Source organism: Doryrhamphus excisus, linkage group LG17 (genome assembly GCF_037039965.1).
Source record: "Doryrhamphus excisus strain RoL-2023G ecotype Guam linkage group LG17, RoL_Dexc_Guam_v1.1, whole genome shotgun sequence".
Lineage (NCBI taxonomy): Eukaryota > Metazoa > Chordata > Actinopteri > Syngnathiformes > Syngnathidae > Doryrhamphus > Doryrhamphus excisus.
The window spans coordinates 8,220,721-8,242,962 of NC_136373.1; the positions used below are offsets into that span (position 1 = coordinate 8,220,721).

The following is a 22,242-nucleotide window of genomic DNA, read 5'->3' on the forward strand; positions in this document are numbered from 1 at the left end:
CGATTTAAAAATAAATGGAGGCGAGCAATCGGCACTGGACTGCAGCGGAATGTTTGTTTTTGATCCAAACTAATTTCAAGACCGGACGAAGGAAAAACTGTCAATACAGAGTTATTCCAACAAGTGAAAGAAAAACTCTCGGAAGTCGGTATCACGTGATGTTGATGTTTACGTTTTTGCGTATGCCCCATTGACTATTCTGGTTGATTATAGCTGCGCATGTAGACAAGACATTAGAATATTCATTTCCATGTATACCATTGTTTTCGGAAAGGTCATTCGGAAAGATTCCATTCGGAAAGAGAAACTCATGTAAACGTGGCTAGTGTTGTGGTGGCCAGCAGAGCCAAGTTTTCACATCCCTCCAAAGACTGTTAGTAAAACATGCAGCGATATCCATAAGAACTACTCAACACAGATGCATTGAAGCAAGAAATATTTCAGATCATTTCATGCAATAAACAAAACAAAATGATGGTTATTGGTCCTTTGGAAGATTACCACTACAGTGGTTGTCAGCATCAAATTGTTTAAGAGTATAAGATTCGTAATCAACCAGATTTACTAAATTGCTTTTTGTCAGCAATTTAGAGTGCAATGTCTTTATAAAAACATAAGAAATGACTGAACTGACCAACATAGATTATTTCATCTAGAAAAATTTAATTCAATGGAGTTTAAATAGGAGTTGGATTTTTTCTGGGGTAATTAAGATCAAAACATGACGACATTTCTCATTTGGAGTCAGAAGCCAATCAGACTGCTAACTATGGCATCCTACCTGTGTATCTAGATTTGAATCAAATGGTGTGTATCATGACTTTGAATACGTGGTCATCGAGAAGGAGGAAAACATAGGAAAAGGTCAAAAATAAAAGCATGCATGAACACCACAAACATCCACTTCCAGATCTGTATCCCATTTGTCTTCTGTGATCATTGTTGAACCAAACAACCAAATCCAATCGTCTCAGTTGCTGTTCTTCACAGCACACAACTGGGATAGCTAAAATGTCTCAAGACGGCCGTGCCTACCTTGCGTTTGTGCTCTTCTTCCTCTTGCATCTTGACTTGAAGCTTTCGTACCATCACCTGCCGCTTCCATTCGGGGATAGCTTTTCCTTGCTCATCCTGAGTGGGCACCAGTGCCTCAACATCTGCGAGGCTTGACTTTCGCCCCGTTTGTGCTCCCGCTGTAGCCGCAACACAGCTTCCGTTGATGACTGAATTTAATGGAAGTTGCTCGAAACTGGCCGAGTCTGACAAGGTCCTCGACGTTCCGGAACCAGGTGGACTAGGGGCAGGACTCGGTGTCATGGGTGGAGAGATGGCCGAGGCATTGGACACAGGAGGAGATGACGTTTTGGGTGGCGGGCTACAAGCACGTGTCTCCGGTGGAGATACAGTACTTCCCTGGAAAAATATAGAAAGACCAGATGTCAACCACTAGCCATCTTGGAAGAAAATCCGGAATGGTCAAATATACGTTTTCCCTCAAATGAAACTCGAAAAGTCCAGAATTTTAAGACATCAAACCAAATTTTGTCGAGATAACCACACTTTTCTGCCTTGGACTGACCTGTTTAAAGTAACTGTGAATGCTACATACGTACATTGTTGCCTGTTGGTCCACTGTTGGAAAAGACAGTGGTATAGCCTTTGCTGTGAGGTGTGGGCTTGAGGCTCTTTCCCGCTTTGATTTCTGCCAGTAGCTCGGAATTGTCACCAGTGGGGGACATCATGTTGAAAGATTTTGTACCTACAAATAAAAAGATCATTCAGAAAAGTGGAACCAATAAAGAGGTCAAGGTTTCACTCTACATACTATTTATGCTAAGTTGCACGTGATGCTAATGTAGAGCTGCTGAGCTTTCAGGTTGATTTGTTCTAAAATGTAAGTATTCAGCTTCCTGCAGGCCCTAATCTGCTTACACGAAACAATGCAACAAGTTTAGAAAGACCTCAGCAGCAACCTCCAATGGTAAATCCATTACAACAAATAATAATTAATGCCAAGTTTGACAGGATAACGATAATGATAATAAATAAAAATTCCATTACGCGAATGAATAACCAAACACAAATACGCCACGAATAAAACAATGGAGATACTTTCTTTTAAAGCTGAAAATCATCCAAACACCCAACGTACACCTCACCTTACGAAAAAATAACTTCAAATACGTTGAATATCCTCAGTCATCTCTTATTGGAAGGGGTGAAAGAAAATAGTCCTCCCGTAAAAATGTTCCCTGTGGAGATCACCACAAAGGTCTCGCTACCGCCCTGCCACCTCTCCTCTCCTCCCGCTCCCTCCCTCAGCCTCGCTCTATCGCACTCTCTCTCGGGGAGGAGAAAGCAGCTTCTTGTTATAAAGCCCCGCCATTGCAGTCAGTGGAAAATCTAAAGGAATCACCAGTAAGTGAAAGTGACAGCAAGCCATTGGCAAGCCAGCAAGGAATTATCACACACATACACTCGCACGCACATACTGGCAGCTTGTTAGCGCACCTCGTCACGGCCAACTTCATACACAATTCATTCATCGGTCATTGGTACAAACGGGCTTCATTTCCACCCTGTGTGTCTCTGATTCTGTGATGTGATTTTTTTGGGATGAACAACACTATGCAAAAACTATTAAACCCATTTTCATTAAATTTTTAGGGTGGAGCACAGGGCAATACAAGAATTTTTCTTATAACTTTTCGAACTTTTTCTCCATTTTTATTCAATTCTCAGAGAACAATTTTGAAACTCAGTGACTACAACCCATGCATGCGTGGGTTTTCTCCGGGTACTCCGGTTTCCTCCCACATTCCAAAAACATGCTAGGTTAATTGGCCACCCCAAATTGTCCATAGGTATGATTGTGAGTGTCAATGGTTGTTTGTCTATATGTGCCCTGTGATTGGCTGGCCACCAGTCCAGGGTGTACCCCGCCTCTCGCCCAAAGACAGCTGGGATAGGCTCCAGCACCCCCGCGACCCTCGTGAGGAAAAAGCGGTAGAAAATGAATGAATGAATGACTACAACCAGGCTTGCAATTACAGAGACAAAACGGAAGAAGAAAAGACCAATAAAAAAGCAGCAGTATCATAAATCACCTACGTCTCTCTAATTAGCTCCACTTCCTCATCCTCCTATCCATTCTGTTGCTAAATTAGAGGAAAGGGGGGGGGCCATGGCATGAATTGTTGCAACAGCACTTTGGTCTGCCACCTGGTTTGTTGGCCTCATCTCCGATGGTTGAATCACTGGTCGCGTGTAAAGCTTTCAGAATCATTGATGGTGTTTTAGTTGACGGTGGCGTAATCTCTTTAGGGCCAATCTCATCACTGGTGTGGCATACGCTAGCGTTGTACGCTTTAAGACTTTTATGGCCTTCCGATAACAAGACAACTGAATTTATGGGGGTCGAAGCTTAAAAGACACAGATTGTAAAATGGTGTTTATGTTATGACATTTTTGGTTAACAGCCTAATTGTTGTTTGGATGGCTTGGTTGTCTCACTGACCACAGGTCAGCAATTAGGCTGCCACCACTACCGCCATCATGGTGGTGGTGGTGTTAATAGAAAAATAACGGCAATGCAGATTTTTGTTTCACACTGCGACTTACTCTTCATCTGCCGAGAAAGACTCCCGCCTTATCAAAGCAGCGATGAGGATAGACCATGGTAGGCAAAGAAAGGAAAATAGCAGAAAGAAATAAGCAGACACACATAAGCAGACAGAAAAAGATAACATAAAATAAGACATTTTCTTTGGCTAATAATTAGGTGGAGGCAAGTAGTAGTTTTATTGTGTTTCTGTTGCAGTGATTGTGCCTTGTGCATTTTAGCATTTAGTTTGGTCTGTACTTGTCACTTTTTGGAGCCCATATTTTTTTCCCCAATACGTTTCCTGACACCGACAGTTAATTATAGATGTCAAAAATGTGTTTTGACCTATTACCCTTCCTTTTACTTCCAGACAGCTCCTGGCATACACTGTCAGTCAGCAGCATCTAACACAGCAGTGCACTTAAGGAAATGGATGAACACTAAACCAGTTCACAGTGTAATAGTAAACCAATCCATGAATTTGAGATGAATTATTCAGGATGGTAGACTTAATACAGTATATCTCTACCCTGAGAGATTTGGGGTGATCAGAAATATAATTTCATCATAAAATAAAATACAAACCTAATCCTTCAACCACAGAAAAAAAAGGGATGAAAAGCAACAAAATCTTTCTTTTCTTTTTTGTAGTTAGCAATGGATCATTTAGGGTTAAGGCAAACTCACTTCCTGACGAGGAAGATGCGCGGCGCTGTTTGTTGTTGGCCGAGTCATTCTGGTTGGTCTGTGTGTCTGGTGGCAACGGAGGCGGTGGTGGGGGCGTTGGTGTTGGGTTGCTTGGGAGAGGTGGAGGCGGCGGTGGCGGCGGCGGTGGAGGAGGAGGTGCCAGAACTGTTTCCTCTGTGGTACCATTTTCAGGTGTGGTGTTGGTGCCATCGGCAGGCTCCTCCAGTAGCACGGAGCCCTGGGCAAAGAGGGGGTGAAGAAGCAGAATTTATTATTTGTATTTGTATTTGTATTTGTATTTGTATTTGTATTTGTATTTGTATTTGTATTTTTATTTTTATTTTTATTTTTATTTTTATTTTTATTTTTATTTTTATTGTTTGTTTTCTTCTAGCAACAATTTGGTTGTCAAAATTAGCAGGGGTGCCCAGAATTTTTCATACCACTGTATATTAATTCATAAATCTTGTGGTTGAAAATAGCCTATTAGACAAAAATATAAACAAATAAAATAATATCTAATAATAAAAATAATAAAATAAAATATAAATAAATATTATAGCAAAATTGATTTTTTTGTTGCCTAAATTAAGCATTTTTAATCATAAATACAAGCGCTATAACAACTTTAAAAAAACCCTGCTTGAAACACCGTCATCACGTCAGTTTTCCTTTTTACTAAAAATGTTTCCACGTAAACAGCCCCTTAGTTGCAATAAGACTGTGAAACATCAGTATTTTTTTTTAAACAATAAACACTAACTAAATTATTCTGCAGCAAAAAAATGTGCCAATTTATTGAATGTGAAGTGATCATCCTCCATCTATCCATCCCTTATCAAGCGGTCTCCACATTTTGCCTTGCCTGTGTGCATCGGCATGCCAGCTGGAACATCTGCCAGGGTGAGAGAGCATGCAGCCTTCCGACTGTGACAGATGTAAGCAGCCCTGCTCGATGCGTGTCCTCCCTCTGTGTGTTTAATCAACTCATTCAGACACAATAACACACCTAATATGTCCCACTCTCCAGGGGAAACACCGAGGCTAAACATTTGGGGTGGAAGCCATCTGCTGCTGTAAGTGATAGCCCCCGCCCACCACACCCTTTCACATGACACGCGTCTGACACGCTCTCAAAGCGTGTCGCAACCCAAGTTAATGGGCCATGACCGAGAACCAGCCCCGCCCCATTTATTCTGCAGACGCGTGCTCCTCATTGGGGGCCCCCCTGTTCTTCAAGCCTCCCTAGGGAGTTTGGGGGGTGAGGTGGGGGGCAGTGTCCAGATGAGTCTTGGCAGCACGTGCCGTTGATTAGCCGGCCCATCTGCTATAGGGAGCCTCGGAGATCAGGAGGGGCCCTTCTGAGGCTGTAATTGGCTCAATGGGGATTATCCTCCATATCAGACCAACACCCCCACTCATGAGTCCCATGAGATTATAAGAATACATCTCTAGAGACACAGATGATCGTGCTTGACAGTGCCTGTTGAGGTATGTAGCAACAAGTGAACTCAAGCATACGAGGAACAATGTTGACTTTCTCGGGCATTTCACTTACTGTATATATATATATATATATATACTTATATATACTTTGTAAGTTTGGCTCCAATATGATACAATTCAATACTTGTTGTATGTGAAGACTGGCTGTAGCAACCAAAGACTGCTCAGTCCAGGAAGACAATGTTAAAAACGTTCCGTATTTAAATATGTGGAATCAAATTGGAATGGAATGGAACGGCTTGAGCAAGGAACGATCAATGCACTAAGATGAGTAGAAACGATACAAGCAGCGGATGTCCTGAAGAGTCTTGAAACATTGTATCCATACAATGCTATGTCTGATCACTACTACATTCCCTGCCAACTCTCATCCTTGTTACGTAGTACCAGGAGTGCAACAGGAATCACCAATCGCTACCTCATCTGCTCAAGCAACAAACCAACCAACTGTGAAATATGCCAAAAAAAACCCCCAAACTTTAAAAAGCTACTTTGGTGTTTCATCAACGCCAACCGAGCCTGAGCCGAACAAGAGGCTTTTTTTCCTGAAAAATTATTTGGTTTTATTTGCAAATTTGGAGTGGCCAAACAGGCGCAGGAGGTGATAGAAAAGAAGAAAAGAAATCCAGACCCAAATAAAAGCTAAGCTAACATATCCATATTTAAGGCTGGTATTGTCCTTTTATACAATGTACGGTCATGGTGATGATGAGGTAGTCCATGTGTTCCATTGTAGCTTCTTGGTCAGTTTACACAGACAGGTGGAGGCTCATAAGGTGATGAAAATGAGGGGGAAGTTTGCATAATGGCAAAGAAGAAGCTCAAAAGGATCCAACATTATGTAACATGTGGAGTGGTGTAATGCACAGCCAAATATGGTATCCTAACACCGACATACGTCATAGAGCTAAAAGTCCTTTGAGAAAAGAGGCTGAGATACAAACGAAGCATCATTGTGTGACGTTGCTTTACCTCCTCCTTTGGTGCCATGACTTTGCTTTCACGCAGCTCGGTGGTGTCGCTCCCGAGGGTCTTGTAGTAGTCCCCAGTACTTGGCTGCTTACTGAAGCTCCTCGACTTTCTGTTTGAGTCCACCCGTCGCAATTTGTCGTGGTTTTCACCCACGGTGAGCTGCTTCGGAAGAAAAAAAGTGATGAAATTCTTATATTCTTTTTGTACTTTGATTGGCGTTGTTTGAACCATATAGATCAAAGGTGGGCAAATATTTTGACTCATGGGCCGCATTGAGTTAACAAAATTGCTCGGGGGTCAGCACATATATTTAACACACACACACACACACTATTTTATGCTTATAATTTTCCTTGAATTATTTGCCTAATTTCATCTGTAAAAGTGTTATACTATTAGTATTTTCTCATGTCCCTTTTTTCAGGAGCACTTTAAACACCAGACCACATCAAACTATGTTATTTAATTCTACAGTTTTGTTGTTTTTTTTTTACTAAATAAGATATCCAACTTGCGAGTCATGTTGCCAGTTTGTATGTTAAAAATTGAAATACTTAGAAAGCAACTGGCAGGTCAGTTTCAAACGCTTTGTGGGCCGCATGTGGCCCCAGGGCCGTAGTTTGCCCACCCCTGATATACGTACATAAAATGTAATGATTAAACAGTATATTCAATTTTTCACTGGTTTGTTTTTTATACAGTATGTAGACCTATGTTGTGAAAAGTTTGGGACAACAGCGTGATTAGTGGCTTTTCTTTCCAGATTAACACTCTTCAGTGGACGAAGCGGCTTTATTTTAATAACTGAACAAGGCTTGTATTCAGCTGTGGTGTGCCGTTGGTATTCATATAGGTAATAGTTGCAGGGCACTGTGAGAGTTCATTTGCAGGTTTGTGGAAAAGAGAGACACCAGCAAAGGCCCAGAATTTCACTTTCCTATCTGACATTCTTGATAAAATTCTAAAATAAGCATCATATACAGTAACGGTACATGTGTTTATCAAAGTATGACAATTACTATATGAGACATTAAAAGTGAACTGCAGAAAACCTGATTTCGCATCCAACAGAATGCTACCAGGGCTGTAAAGAAATACATTTTGTCAAAAATTACCCATTATATTATTATACAATACAATTATACAATATCCATTATGTCATTGTATAGTCATATCACCTCGTAATTTGGTACGGGGCAAAAAATAAATAAATTAGAAAAACCTTAAACCATATTAGGAAAGCAGGAAGTGAACAAATGTAACAGTTACTGATTGTAAAAGTACCAGATGGAAGGGTAGTATTTAATAAGCTTTGCTTCTTCCTACTCCTTTTGGACATGTGGGACTGTGAACTGATTATGTGATGCACTCAATTGTAATCTGATGCATGTTCAAATGAAATTAAACCATTACTATTACCATTACAAATTGTATTTTAGGAAGACATAGCCACTACTACAATATGAGACACCAGTTGATCATCTAAACTGTTAGCATAAGGATGGCCCAGTGTTAAAAGAAAGGAAGATGGCTAACCCCTGACCTCTCTTGTTTTGTGGTGTCACATTCAGATAGAACTCCTGCGATGAGCCCAGTAACTTTTGTTGACTGGGCAATCATCAGGTGGGTGGGAGGTAATATGAGCAGTGTACACAGACATACAGTATGGTTTGATTAGCACCCCCAAGGGAGATGGGACAACAACAATAGCTAAGTGTTTCAGCTGTAGCACCACCCTCTCTCCCCCAACACACACACACATCTTAGACAAAGACTCATATACACACCTGCAGACCTCCTTATCATTATATAGTTTTCCCTTAAAGTCATTATCGTATGTAGTATTGTACTAAGTTTTAGTACAATTTTAGTACAAAACACCCCAACATTCATTCATTCATTCATTCATTTTCTACCGCTTTTTCCTCACGAGGGTCGCGGGGGGTGCTGGAGCCTATCCCAACTGTCTTCGGGCGAGAGGCGGGGTACACCCTGGACTGGTCGCCAGCCAATCACAGACACCCCAACATACTGTATATAAAAGTTGCTTTATCTGCTAATAATGACGAAATATAATAAAAAAAAAGTGTTGTGACACAGCATCACCCCTTGTCAGTACGCTCCTTAACACCTTACCTTGACGTTTAATGTCTCCTGGAGCTTTCCTGCAGTCTCCACAGAGCCTCGGCTGCTAAACCCAGCAGAGCACACACCGAGTAGCTGTCACCAGATCTAGAGCATCGCCTCTTCTCTACACCTGTCACTCTAGCTGCCCTCTCACTTTACTCCCGAGGCCTCATGAATAACCTAAAGGGCCAGCCTTCCAGTAAGGGATGATGTCACCATTGGCCTACACTCTAACCGCGTGCCCACCTGCCCAGTTATGTAAAGCACAAAGACCCAGACGCAGCCTTAGATAATAATGTCCACTTCAGTACCTTGTCATTTGAGAAAACAACCCCATTCAGTCGCTCTAAGCCCATCGATTGTTGACTAAAGGTCTAAACACTTGACAGGCAAAAGAGTCATTTGTCTGCCTGATTCACACAAACCAGTTGAGTCAATGCATATGAAGCGAGTCCCTTTCTCCAAGAGCAGGTGATCACCTGGATGAGTTCAGTGTTCTGTTTCTATAGCGCCCAGGGGAAATAGTTTTTGCGACTATCTTTATAGTCCACGCTCAATTTAGGCGTCTGTGTGTACATGCAGTCCCAAGGAGAGCCTTAGGTTAAATTCTTAATGAGGACTCGGCTCGGCTGGTCTTCTGGGTAAAGAAAGGAGGAGAGGCACTAATTAAAATCCTCTCCCCCACATGACTGTATGGTGTGTATACACACACACACAGGTCACCATAGGAGACAGGATACTTTCGCTACCTCTGAACTGACATGAGCTAACAACAACATCATTTACATGGAGCGATGTGTCTCGATTCTGTCTTGTCCGCTGAGGACTTGTGCACTGCAGCCAAACTCATGCAGAAATTGATAAATTGCCTTGATTGTAATTAGAATTTTCCCTAAGTAATAAAATACAAGGCAGCTAGCAAATCAATGTATTTCACGGATGCAGTAAAAGTAGTGCTAGAATGAATGCTGATTTTAAGCTGTGCCTTCTTGCCATGGGCTTTAAGCACACATTTGAGTGATCCATGGCCAGATTAATTACCAGAATTAAGTTCAAACCCATCACAGCGAGCGCAGTGTGTCAGCTGCGAGGCTCGCCTCAGTAATGAGTATCTTCGTTAGCCCGGTGAGCCATACTAACACAATAACATCATTGTGGCCACTGTTACACAAGGGCAATAGCCCAAACGATGAGGCACTGGTGAAGGCAGATAGTGATTAATGTATCACAAGCGTTTACATCAAAAATGTGTCAACAGCTCTGAAGATAGCATGTGTGAGTATCTACCTTATGTCATCTACATACTTGTCTTTCACTGTTGAGAGGCACAAGAGCCATTACCACCCTGAACTCAGACATACAACGTACCCGGTCATTAGCGTAATGCAAATGTGCAATATTTCCATCACTCCCTCTGTTACTACCTCAATCATATTTATTTATTTAACAACCCAATACAATACACTCATATGTGACTTTACTCATCTGTATACACCAGTCATTATTTGCACTATGACCCATTTATCATTGCACTAAAATTAATATATCTGCAATACTATGTGTATATTTTGGATATCTTGTATATATCTTGTATATATCTTGTTAAATTGTCTTTTTTACTCTACTTTTGTATACTTTTTTTTAACTTGACTACTGCACTGAAAGGAGAAGCTCTCCAATCTCGTTGTACATCTTGTATAATGACAATAAAGGCCATTCCATTCCACATAGGATGGGCATAATAATCAAACGGCTTTATTCTACTTAGTATGGCTTTAAACATGAATTCAGAACATTCAGACTTTCTCATCCCATTTAAAAACTACATTTATTGATAATTGTTCCCACAGGAGATCGAGTAAATTTAGACAAATGGCCATCTCCACTTGAGTTTTGCACATACTGCTTCCGACCATTTTGGTGAAGCCCATTCTCTTGCCATTGCCCCAGTGCACAAAGAATGGCCCATGCATGGCCCACACAGGGTCCTGACTTGGGCAGTGGACAGACATTTTCAAAAACACTGTCCCTGTCATACACGTTTTGGCCAACCAGAAGCCAGAAAAGTACCCGCAGTTTACTTTTCATGCAGTATTGTAACATACGACATCTATCAAGTCGGTGTACACTTAGGACATGTGACTGGTCAAGGTGCACAAAATGAACGCCAATAAGTCAATAATCCATAATAATCCGTGTACAGCATATCACTGGCCTTACCTCCTTCTTTTTGCTGTTGCCCTCCACGTGACGCAAGTTGCTTTTCACCTTTAAAAACTCTGCTGACGACGGCTCCTGGGGGGGTTGAGGTGCAGGGTAGCTCGGGGGCGGAGGAGGGAGCGGTGGAGAATGCGGCGGAGGTGGCGGTGGATATGTGGGTGGCGGCGGTGGCATCGAAGCAGAATCTGACTTATCTTTCTTGGGCCTGTCAGGGTCTATGTCTGGGTTTAGCATGTCCATGTATGTCTGCATATCAGAAATGGTTGTCTCTGAGGCACCTGAAACAAAGGAAACAACCAATTGTGTTATATATTTTTAATATTTTAATAACTTTGCTTCAGCATACCCGTGACCCTAATGAGGATAAGCGACATAGAAAATGGATGGATGGATGGAAGCAAAACACTATTCAATGAAACAAGCATAACACTGCCTCTCATGACTCACCTGAATCTACAATCTGCTATTTGGCCACTAGAGAGCAGCACAAATATTGCATCTTTCAAATAAGCTTTATTACTGCAAACTGCAGGAAGTTGGGGACCAATTATGCTATTTCCACTTTTCTGACCTATTAATGTTGTATTCTCATGTTAAACGCCCTAAAAGAAGTTTGGGGATGGCTCAAAAGCATGTAGCAGACAGGCCATGGGTGGAATAAATTAAAACTGACAAAAAGCACAAATCAAAGGAAATACAGCTGGAATATGTGGAGATTCTGGAAAATCTAAAAAAAAGTTCATCTGAGTTTATGCACCGTAAGTCAGGGATCTCCAACCAGTAGCTCTGAATCACTTGTCAAGTCGCTCTAAAAAGGGTTTATTCATTTTTATCAACTCCTATACAGACAAAATTAGTCTGGAAGTCCTCGGGAGCGCTTAGGAGTGTGACCAATCATAGCTGAGAGTTTAGTGGTGGGCCGTGGGTGGAATCGATTCAAACAAACCACTTTGGAAAGCCAAGGAAATACAGCTGGAATAGGTGCAGATTCTGGAATATCTAAAAAAAAATTTCTGTGCGGGTTATTGTGTGTAGCTCTATAGGAATACAAAAGGTGAAAAAATTAGCATAATAGGTCCCCTCTAAAATACACAAGCACACGCTCCACCACTCAGACTTCATTTTCAGATTAAAATTTGGTACTGAATCAGTACTGTATGATGGATGCATACTTTTGAATGAATTCACATAAGAATTCAATTATTTTGAATTCCCCCCTGGGGGACAAAAGGTCAAAAGTCAGACTGCATGCTGAGCACCACAAACTCATACACTCATGCACCCCACGATTTCAAAGTTCCAGGCCTAAGGCAACCCTTGAAAGCAGTTAGAGACCTAAGAAGATTATAATTGCTATACTTAGGAACGGATACCTGTGTGTGCCACCGTGTTCAGCTGTGGGCATCTGGACGATGTTAAACTGCTCCTCTTCTCCCCGGTGCTGGACTGGCTAGAGTTGGCTGAGTCATAGTTGGACAAGGAGCTGGGCGGGGAGCTAATGTCGAATTGAGACACTTGGCCGGCAGGGGGCATGGTGGTGTTTGGGGATGAGAGCCCAGAATCTGGCAGCTTGGTCTCTGGTTGTTTGTACTCAAGGTCTAGTGAGGGGTCCCGAGACAAAACACGATGCTCCACACTCTGTTGAACGATATTATTGAAAGCGTTATTCTCTGGAACGGCAGGAAAAAGCACATTTAATGGGGGGGGGGGGGGGGAGAATCGATCACAGCTTTTAAAGCAACGGGACCCAAAGGCACTATTTCCCTATTTACCTTCTTTAATACTTGGGGTAGAGAAGTGAATGAGGTATCAAATTAAAGTTCAAGTTATGTAGATCAGATAGAATTAATCATGGAGTTAATTTAATTCAACCTGAACCTGAAAACCTATGCTTTTGTGTACCACAGTGGATCAGAACGTCTCTCGGGCCCCCTCTGCTTTTCCCAAATCACACATTCACTTGGCTGAATGTCCCCTGATGGCCTTGAGTACACAAGTGAATATGTTTCCCAAACACACCAGAGTTATTATTCTAGTCCACTTGGGGTTATGAGTGGGTTTAACATATCAAAGTCACAGCATGTCAGTCGTTGATTGCTGTAGTTATTAGCTGGGGAAATGTGAACATGTTGGCTTAGCGACAGCTACTTTGTCACCACACTGTGCCGAGTCATGTTACTTTTTGGTCATGGTGGGTACATTATATCGAACTTTGACTCATTTTTTTTAAACCAACAATGAGACATGTCCTGATTGAATGTTCTCTGTTTAGAAATAGGGAGAACACATTGTGTATGTTCCCTTGTTGCGACTTGTACACACCGAATTCCCATCGGACCAATTAGCGTAAAAATACACAGAGGGAGAGTATCAGGCCTTGTCAGTTGGAATTTGTTGTGGATTGTGACAAACCTGTTGTTGATGTTTTAAAGTTTTAAATGTGCATTATGTTACTAAAATAGTTGTATTATTTAAATTACATGCAATGCAAAGCAGAGAGGGGAATAACTGTTCATAATTCTTACCATGTTCTCAACAGTGCGCAAATACTTGGCACACTGGAAGTGACCGTTGTATTCAGCCAGGTCCGCCCCTGTGAAACCATCCTGGTCCCTGATTCCCAGATCCACTCCATTGACCACCAGGATCTGACAGCACTAAGAAGGCACATGAGCCATACGTTAATACACATGGAAAGCTTTCAGGAAGAAATGTACGACGGTGGACAAGTGGTTTGTGTGTAGGCCACACAGTCAGGAGATTGGGAAGACCTAGGTTCGATTCTCCGCTTGGCATCTCTGTGTGGAGTTTGCTTGTTCTCCCTGTGCATGCGTGGGTTTTCTCCGGGAAAAGAAAGAAATGTTCACCTCCAGTTCACCGTTCTCTGCAGCATCATGAAGAGGGGACCCTCCCCAGTTGTCGGTGACAATCTCGCCCCCGTGCAGCAGCAACCAGCTGAGTACCTTTGCATGACCGCGACTCGCAGCAAAGTGCATGGCTGTGGCCCCGTCGCTGTCCTTGTCCATCAGGCTGATCTCTGTGAAACTCATCTGCGGAAAATACATGAAACTCTTGACCTTGAAATGGACATTTTTTCATGTAATATTTGGACCACTTGCAGCTTGTTCCATACCAGCCAGACAATGACAGTGTTGTGGCCCATTTGGGAAGCAGCATGCAGGGGCGTCATCCCGTCATTGGCCCTTATGAGTGGGTCAGCTCCACAGTCTTTGACCAGGTACTGGATGACCTCCAAATGGCCCTCCTGACAAGCCAGGTAGAGCGGTGTGGCACCATTCTTAGTTTGGGAGTTGACAAAACTATACGGGAACAGACGAGATAAAAAAAAAAAAAGATATTAAATAAGAGATTCGTGCAGCCAGTCCTCTTTTTATCCATGGAACAGGAACAATGGTTAATCCAGGCCTAATTGTTTAAGCTTTTTAACTTATTTGAATCAATCAGGGCACAGCGGTTGAATGGTTAGTGCGCAGACCTCACAGCTAGGAGACGAGGGTTCAATTCCACCCTCTGCCATCTCTGTGTGGAGTTTGCATGTTCTCCGCTTTCTCCGGGTACTCCGGTTTCCTCCCACATGCTAGGTTAATTGACGACTCCAAATTGTCCATAGGTATGAATGTGAGTGTGAATGGTTGTTTGTCAGTCAGTCAATCTACTTGGGGAGCAGCTTCAATGCTATTCTGATAATTGTGACTAGTAAATTATGAGACCGACAGTATGTCTCAGTGGTTTTGAGGCTTTCAGACCGACTGTCTTCGTTCTGCACAACATCAGGTTTTCCCATTTTTCCATTTCCATTTTTCCATTATGCTGAGGGAGGCTGACGTCATTGCAGTGCCCCAATGAATGCAATGCATGCATTTAGCTCTACAGACAGTCATAAACACAGCTCAGAATGCTACATAGGAGTCACTTTGTGTTAAAACACTCGTGTCAGTATTTTGGTAGAGCCTAATAGGCATCAGTGAAGAGTTTGGGATTCAAATGATAATGCAAAACGTTTTGACAGTCTATAAAAACAGAGTAGGGTATTTTACATTTTTGGGCCAAGTCGCTGACAGTTTGTGTTACTAACCCCACGGAAGATGTCAGAAGATGGATGGACCAGCTCCAAACATGAAGTCATGAAGTTCTTTTCCAAGTCATCCCAACAAAATCCCATAATGTATCCACCTCTCCTTGTCCCACATGGGGAGGTCAGGGAGTGACTGGGAACTTCCCCACTAAATCCTATAACGTTGTGCTTTATCTGGCCACTGACAAATGAGCAATGAGTCTCCTAATAGGATTATGACTCCGATGGCCTTGCCAGGCTGGCTTTAAGCTGAACCAAGGCTTGCCACTGGTGAACGTAGCCCGAGTATGTGATGACTAGCCACAGACAAAGTGAAGAAATTGAAAGGCGGGGCTAGACTCCCATAGAGGCGAACCTGACCCAGCCATGCTTTCCCTAGATAGACCTGTGGTCTACTGACATTAAAGCTACATGTGGATTAGTGTGTGTGCTGGTCTAAATGCAATACGCAAGGCTGCTTATGATTATTCATGTACTATTCTGGCCTAGCCTTCTGAGAATAGATTAGTTCACAACCATTGATAAAAGAACAACCCGCCTGCCTCTAAAGTAATTAAGCCTTGACACGTTTTGTCTTTGCACATACTAACAACAGCCTCTTCAGCAGACGGTTTAATTATTCACAAGTGTTACAAAAGAGACATGAAATTGCTTATGCAACAAAGCTAGGACTGTAAAAAAAAATATTTTTTGTAATTATGTCAAATTATTCCACCATCGGCCATCTCTGTGTGGAGTTTGCATGTTCTCCCCGTGCATGCGTGGGTTTTCTCCAGGTACTCCGGTTTCCTCCCACATTCCAAAAACATGCTAGGTTAATTGGCGACTCCAAATTGTCCATAGGTATGAATGTGAGTGTGAATGGTTGTTTGTCTATATGTGCCATGTGATTGGCTGGCCGCCAGTCCAGGGTGTACCCCTCCTCTCGCCCAAAGACAGCTGGGATAGGCTCCAGCACCCCCGCGACCCTCGAGAGGAAAAGCGGTAGAAAATGAATGAATGAATGTCAAATCACGAGTAATTTACAATAAGAGCAGGAGTATAAGTAAGTAAGTCTCATCAGTCACTTTTTGCTGTTTCGATGAATCTGTTAAGATGAACTAGACTCTCACCAATCATGTGCTTTTAAACAAGTGGGAATTTCAAACTGCTGAGAAAAGGGGTTTGCCTTCTGTGACTGATCAGAAAATCGCTTTCTGATGTGATCATGAGTAATTGTACCCAAGTCAGTTCATAGTATTGGTGTCATACAAATGGTCAATTTAACTGCTATACTGTAGGATTATTACTTTCTTAATGGCCTTTCTTGTCTACATTAAGTAAGTATTTAATATGCCAGTATGGAAATGGACGACTTCATGTGAGTCTTGGGTTTACCCCAACTGTAGTCCGCTAACAAATTGCAGTATATCCATCACTACAGTGTTACATGTGTTGTCTAATGTACACAGAGGCTATCAGTAGACTTCCAGGTTGTGAGCCTGCTGGTTTTAATTCTCAAGGATTGAAAGGTGAACAAGCCAGCAATTGAATTTGGGGTTGCATGGGTTCTACGCCGGGGTTGTAAAAACGAGAGAGCAATCAATAAAATGTAACTCTAGCAAACGCTACAGCTCTTCAGCCATCTATTTTGTCGCACATTGTATTTGGAATCTTGCGGTTTCAGATTCAGTCAAACACCTAAGAGCAAAAGTGACTTTTGCAAATGTATACATGGCTATTATGTAAATACTGTAGGTTCTGGGTTATTTTCCATCATGTCCGCCTAGGGGGTTTACCAGATACCAGATCTATTTATTTCATCAAAACTGAACCCAGGAAAATCCAACAAAATAAAGAGCTGTGAAGGATACAAGTATATTCAAGAGTCGAACTGCATGTTGAGTACAGTAACTCTGGACATTCAAAGTACTCCCGACCTCTAATGTCCCCTCTGACAGCTCACCGTGTTCATTACAGCTGTTTTGTGTCATTATGGTGACAGGTACTAAACTGATGATGTAACACTGGGATCATGTTATCCTTGCGATTTTTCAACTGGAACAACAACAACAAAAAACCCCATCCAATTACCTCTTAAAAGTCACAGCTACAAATTTGGCCTGATAATAAATCCTGAGACAAGAATGCTTATCTCCCTCCTGCAAAGTTCCACGACAAACAATGCTGGCGGGCCTAGTGATGCCTTGGCCATTCAAACGTATTTGTTTTCCTCATCTTATCGCTGGTTGGCGCTACTGTGCGTCGCTGTGGAGATGGTGGCAAACAGTAAGAGTGGGAGGGGTTGAGGAGGGCAGTGAATGGGGCCCGGCTATCAGGGACCTACCGTGTCCATGGGGCTCATTAAATTTTCAACAACTATGCACTTGCCTCGGGTGTCGTTTACAAAATATTGAAGCAGTTTCTAGAAATGGTCAGATATACAAAGCGGAGCCAATTTGAGAAAAAAATAATCAAATTCATCACATTTTGATGATCATCATGGATATACAATATCTCCTAATACTAAGTCCTCTCTGCCTTCATATACTTTTGTACTAGCTTGTAGGAACAGCCCTGTATGCAAGCTGACTGAAATGTGATGAGTTTTGTTTCCCTAATGGGGTCCCCGTGTCCTCATGGCAATCAGTCAGTCCACTTAGGCAACTGTTATCTTTGCAAACCATGGTCGGGTCTGACTAGGCACTGATTAGGGACAGCGACCATCAAGTGGTAATCACACAGTGCATCTTGATATATTGGATCCAATGCATATGCACTATATTGGACTGCACCATCAAATCAGAGGTTGTGAGCCATACCATTTCTCAGGTCTGACATAAATGTTTTCTGCAATTGACTCTTATTTGAGGTGTGATGGCCAAGTATCCTATCACAGTTGTTCACATTTCAGAAACCATTTGTGATCACCGATGTTTTGCCTTGTGGTGCTCGTCCAGACACATGCATCTAATCAGGCAGCCCTCTACTTAGGCTGGGTGGACCCGTGCCACCTCCAGTCTGCCAGCTACACCCTTGAAACCCTCACCTAGTCACAGTATGGTCCAGTAGTCCCTGCCTTCCAAGCCAAAGGACCTTTTCGGACTCTCTTAGTTGTTGTTCTGTACTTTTTTGTTTCACTGCTCGCAACACAGAGAATACAATTCTTTTAAACTGCTCCATCGCACCAGCACACACAATATATCTTCTCAAGGTATAAGACTAGACTATACTTTACAGCAGTAGTCCGAAGATATCTTGAACCAGTCATGATGTGCTATATATATCACTATATTGGACAGTTACTATGGTACCCATTATGTCATTGGATGGTCATATCACCTCGTACTTCGGTACGAGGTGCATTATTAAAAAAAAATTAAATTAAATTAAAAAAAACTTTAAACTGTATTATGGAAAGCAGGAAGTGAACAAATGTAACAGTTACTGATTGTAAAAGTACCAGATGGAGGGGTAGGATTTAATAAGCTTTGCTTCTTCCTACTCCTTTTGGACATGTGGAACTGTGAACTGATTATGGGATGCATTCAATTCTAATCTGATGCATGTTCAAATGAAATAAAACCATTACCATTACCATATAGCAAAATAGTTGCTGAGGGTTGTACATGGAAGTAAGTTGAGATAAGTTACATAACTCACACATGAAAGTTGCAGCTTTTTTTTTTCAAGAAGTAAATCTCTAAGAGGTATTTATTCCCCTCAAAAGGATTTAAGTATTTAGATTGCAACAATGGTATCTCCAAAGCAAAGTTCAGCGCCAGACAATAAAGTACATTAGACAGTATGAGCCCCAAAGCTTATTCACTCTGGTGTTTTTGCAAGAGCCCTGACTTGTTTACTAAGCACAGCAGCAGAATCGACTCTGAGAAAAAGAATGCAACAGTTTGGCTTACTACAGTACTGCTGCATCCATGCAATGCAACTATTACTAATTTCAAGACTCTTTTGTGAAGTGTTAAATTGAAACCGAGTGGGGAATAAGGACAAAAAAGCAGACAATAAAGTTACCACTTCTGCTTAGTATAATAGGTCGTAGTCAACCATATATTTCAATAAGAGCCTATCAAGTGTGGGCTAGCGAACATCTTCATGACAAAGTTGATCAAACATAGACGTCATAGACTTGAAACAACAAGACAGATCTTAGCATCCTCCCCTCCTGCTGAGATAAACCCATCCTGTTGTTCTTACTTTGGGCTGTGCCCCAGTAACAGTCGGAGCGAGGGCAAGTCTCCCTTGGCAGCAGCATAGTGAACAGGTAGGGCCCCTGTGTCGGTGGGGGCCCCGGGATCCGCCTCGCCACTCTTGAGCAGCCAGTCGGTGATCTCGTGATGACTGAAACGTGAGGCAAGATGGAGAACGGTGGCGCCAGAACTGTCCTTGTCCTGGAGACAAAAATAGTGGTAAATTTTAGGACTTTTACTACAGGAATAATGACGATAGCAAAATGTAAACATATTGAAGCCAAAAACATGTTTCCTTTATGAATGCATTTTGAGTGTTAAAGATGTACCTTATACAAGAAAAACCTATTATGCTCATTTTGGCCCTTTGTATTGAATTGCAGACTCCTGTTGAGCAGCTACACACAATAACCCACACAAAAAGCTTTTTAGATCCTCCAGAATCTGCACCTATTCCAGCTGTATTTCCTTGGTTTGAATAGATTCCACCCACGGCCCACCACTAAACTCTCAGCTCTGATTGGTCACACTCCTAAGCGCTCTTGTGGACTTCCAGACTACTGCCGAACCCCACTTTTATAATTTTGTCAGTATAGGAGTTGATAAAAATGAATAAACCCTTTTGAGAGCTACTTGATAAGGGATTCAGAGCTACTGGTTGGAGATCCCTGAGTTACGGTCCATAAACTCAAAGAGTGGTAACGTCGGTCCACAATTATTGAGTGCAGACCATCTTGGTACAACATTGGTAGTGGAAATGTGATAATTTAAAAAACTTATGTAGATCCACCGATCAGACATCGGTGAGCTTGTAATTTGCATACAGTGCAGGTAAGGTGCTCCCTGTATGCATACTCTATAATGCTACATAAACAACTGCTTCCTTACACAGTTAGGACACTGATAAATTGTTACTTACAGCTTGCACTTCTGACTCATCAAAATCAAAATGACCGAGTAACATTGGAAAGGCATCATGCTTCAGCAACATATTCCAGCTTCGCCCATGCATTTTATCTTTCATTTCTATTTTCTGCATACATTTAACATTCTTGGGTCCATGTAGCAAGCTTCACTTGACTTGTTTTATGCACCAGGGTTCCAATTCATACTTGACCAAACAAACTGCACCAGCAATAACCCCATAACATAACCATAACACATAACTACATATAAAAGTTGATACTATTAGATTTAGTTTTGTGTAAAGTGTGAGGATTGTGCAACTATTAACTGATAATGCTTCTTATTTACTCACCTCTGGCCGACATCCACCCTGGGTCAGCAGCCACTGTAAGCACGCTAGGTTGCCAGTGGCTGCCGCATCGTGTGCAGGACTTGCCCCATTGTTGGCCAGACAGTGACCCGGCAGTCCGGCCTCCTCCACTAGGAACCGCAAACAAGCCAGTTTGCCCGCCCGGGCTGCGTGGTGGGCAGGGGACGCCCCCAGCGCATCCTTCACGTCCCTGGTGAGCACCTTTGCAGCTAATTGCACTTTAAGAGTTTGCAGGTCCCCCTGCCTTGCAGCCAGCAGCGTCCTCTCTCCTTCGACCACCATGGCTGCAACAGGCTGGACAACCGCCCCGCCCCTCCTCCCCACCTCCGGCGCACTTGAATCCGTCGCGTTCACCGTGAATATCCACTCAGTATTTGGAGAGCGAAATTAATTGCATTTAGGACTACATTTCTCTCTGGATCCATGACAACAAGTCACTGCAATTACAAACCGACCCGTGTCCTGTCTGCCCAACTTCCTGTCGGACGGAGGAAGGACTCTTGTGCCCAGTAATATATTCCTTCGGCCACTTTGTTTTCCAGTAACCCGTATCTTGTGCTTCAGAGAGTATTTTTCCTCCTCTGGCAGATGGCGACATGGGACTGAGCGCCTGTTAAATAATCCATCAGGGGGAGGATCGCTGAGCCTGTTATAGGTGGTTGCTTTTCTGAAAATCGGCTCACAAGTTAAAGGGCCAGCGCCAATATGGTTGCCCTTTAAGTGTGGGGAGTCAAGGCACGTCATTTATTGTGCAACACGATATTGCCATGAATATGTCACATTAAAAGAAACTGTAGGCTTGTTTGGGGAAAAAAAACACTCCAATTGATGTAAGGTAGGCTGTGTCAACAAGGTTCCAGCAGGTATATTTTACACAGGAGAGGGCCACCTGGTGGTTTGTTGTTTAAATGACATCACATTTTGTTATTCCTCTATATACATATACATCTATACATTCATTCATTTTCTTTTCATTTGCTTTTCCTAACGACCGTCGCAGGGGTGCTCGAGCCTATCCCAGCTGTCTTCAGGCGAGAGTTGGGGTACACCCTGGACTGGTGGCCAGCCAATCACAGGGCACATATAGACAAACAACCATTCACACTCACATTCATACCTATGGACAATTTGGAGTCGCCAATTAACCTAGCATGTTTTTGGAATGTGGGAGGAAACTGGAGTACCCGGAGAAAACCCACGGACGCACGGGGAGAACATGCGACACACAGAGAGGGTGGAATTGAACCCTGGTCTCCTAGCTGTGAGTCCTAGTCTGTGCGCTAACCACTCGTGCAGCCCCCCTCTATATACAGTGTTGTGAAAAAAGTGTTTCCCCCAGATGAGATCATCAAACAAATTAAAATATTAGTCAAAGACAAATGTGTGAAAAGGTAATTGACTGAGCTCCCTGAGCAACAACAACTGCAATCAAGCATTTGCCATAACTTGCAACGAGTCTTTTACATTATTGTAGAGTGGAGACATTTGGGCCCACTCATCTTTGCAGCATTGTTGTCATTCAGCCACAAAGGTACCTTTGTTAGGACAAATATGACGGTGAAAACAA

At 42.5% G+C, this 22,242-nt stretch overlaps 1 protein-coding gene across 4 annotated transcripts in view; it reads right to left on the reverse strand.

The window, feature by feature from the left end:
- espn (espin) overlaps positions 1 to 21,307 on the reverse strand; it is a 30,215-nt gene extending 8,908 nt beyond the window's left edge. Inside the window, exons 1-12 of one of the 4 annotated variants that reach the window (XM_058085040.2) lie at positions 20,658 to 21,307; positions 19,407 to 19,600; positions 14,250 to 14,436; positions 13,984 to 14,166; positions 13,642 to 13,773; positions 12,490 to 12,754; positions 11,117 to 11,394; positions 6,770 to 6,928; positions 4,292 to 4,529; positions 3,622 to 3,648; positions 1,614 to 1,759; positions 1,036 to 1,413 (exon numbers count right to left, since the gene is read on the reverse strand). In XM_058085040.2, the coding sequence (XP_057941023.2) occupies positions 1,036 to 1,413; positions 1,614 to 1,759; positions 3,622 to 3,648; positions 4,292 to 4,529; positions 6,770 to 6,928; positions 11,117 to 11,394; positions 12,490 to 12,754; positions 13,642 to 13,773; positions 13,984 to 14,166; positions 14,250 to 14,436; positions 19,407 to 19,600; positions 20,658 to 20,957 (2,487 nt within the window). In that variant the 5' untranslated portion in view covers positions 20,958 to 21,307. Of the gene's footprint in view, positions 1 to 1,035; positions 1,414 to 1,613; positions 1,760 to 3,621; positions 3,649 to 4,291; positions 4,530 to 6,769; positions 6,932 to 11,116; positions 11,395 to 12,489; positions 12,755 to 13,641; positions 13,774 to 13,983; positions 14,167 to 14,249; positions 14,437 to 19,406; positions 19,601 to 20,657 lie in introns of all 4 variants that reach the window. The other 3 variants (XM_058085039.2, XM_058085042.2, XM_058085041.2) reach the window with 3 other exon arrangements.
- Positions 21,308 to 22,242: the final 935 nt, after the last annotated feature.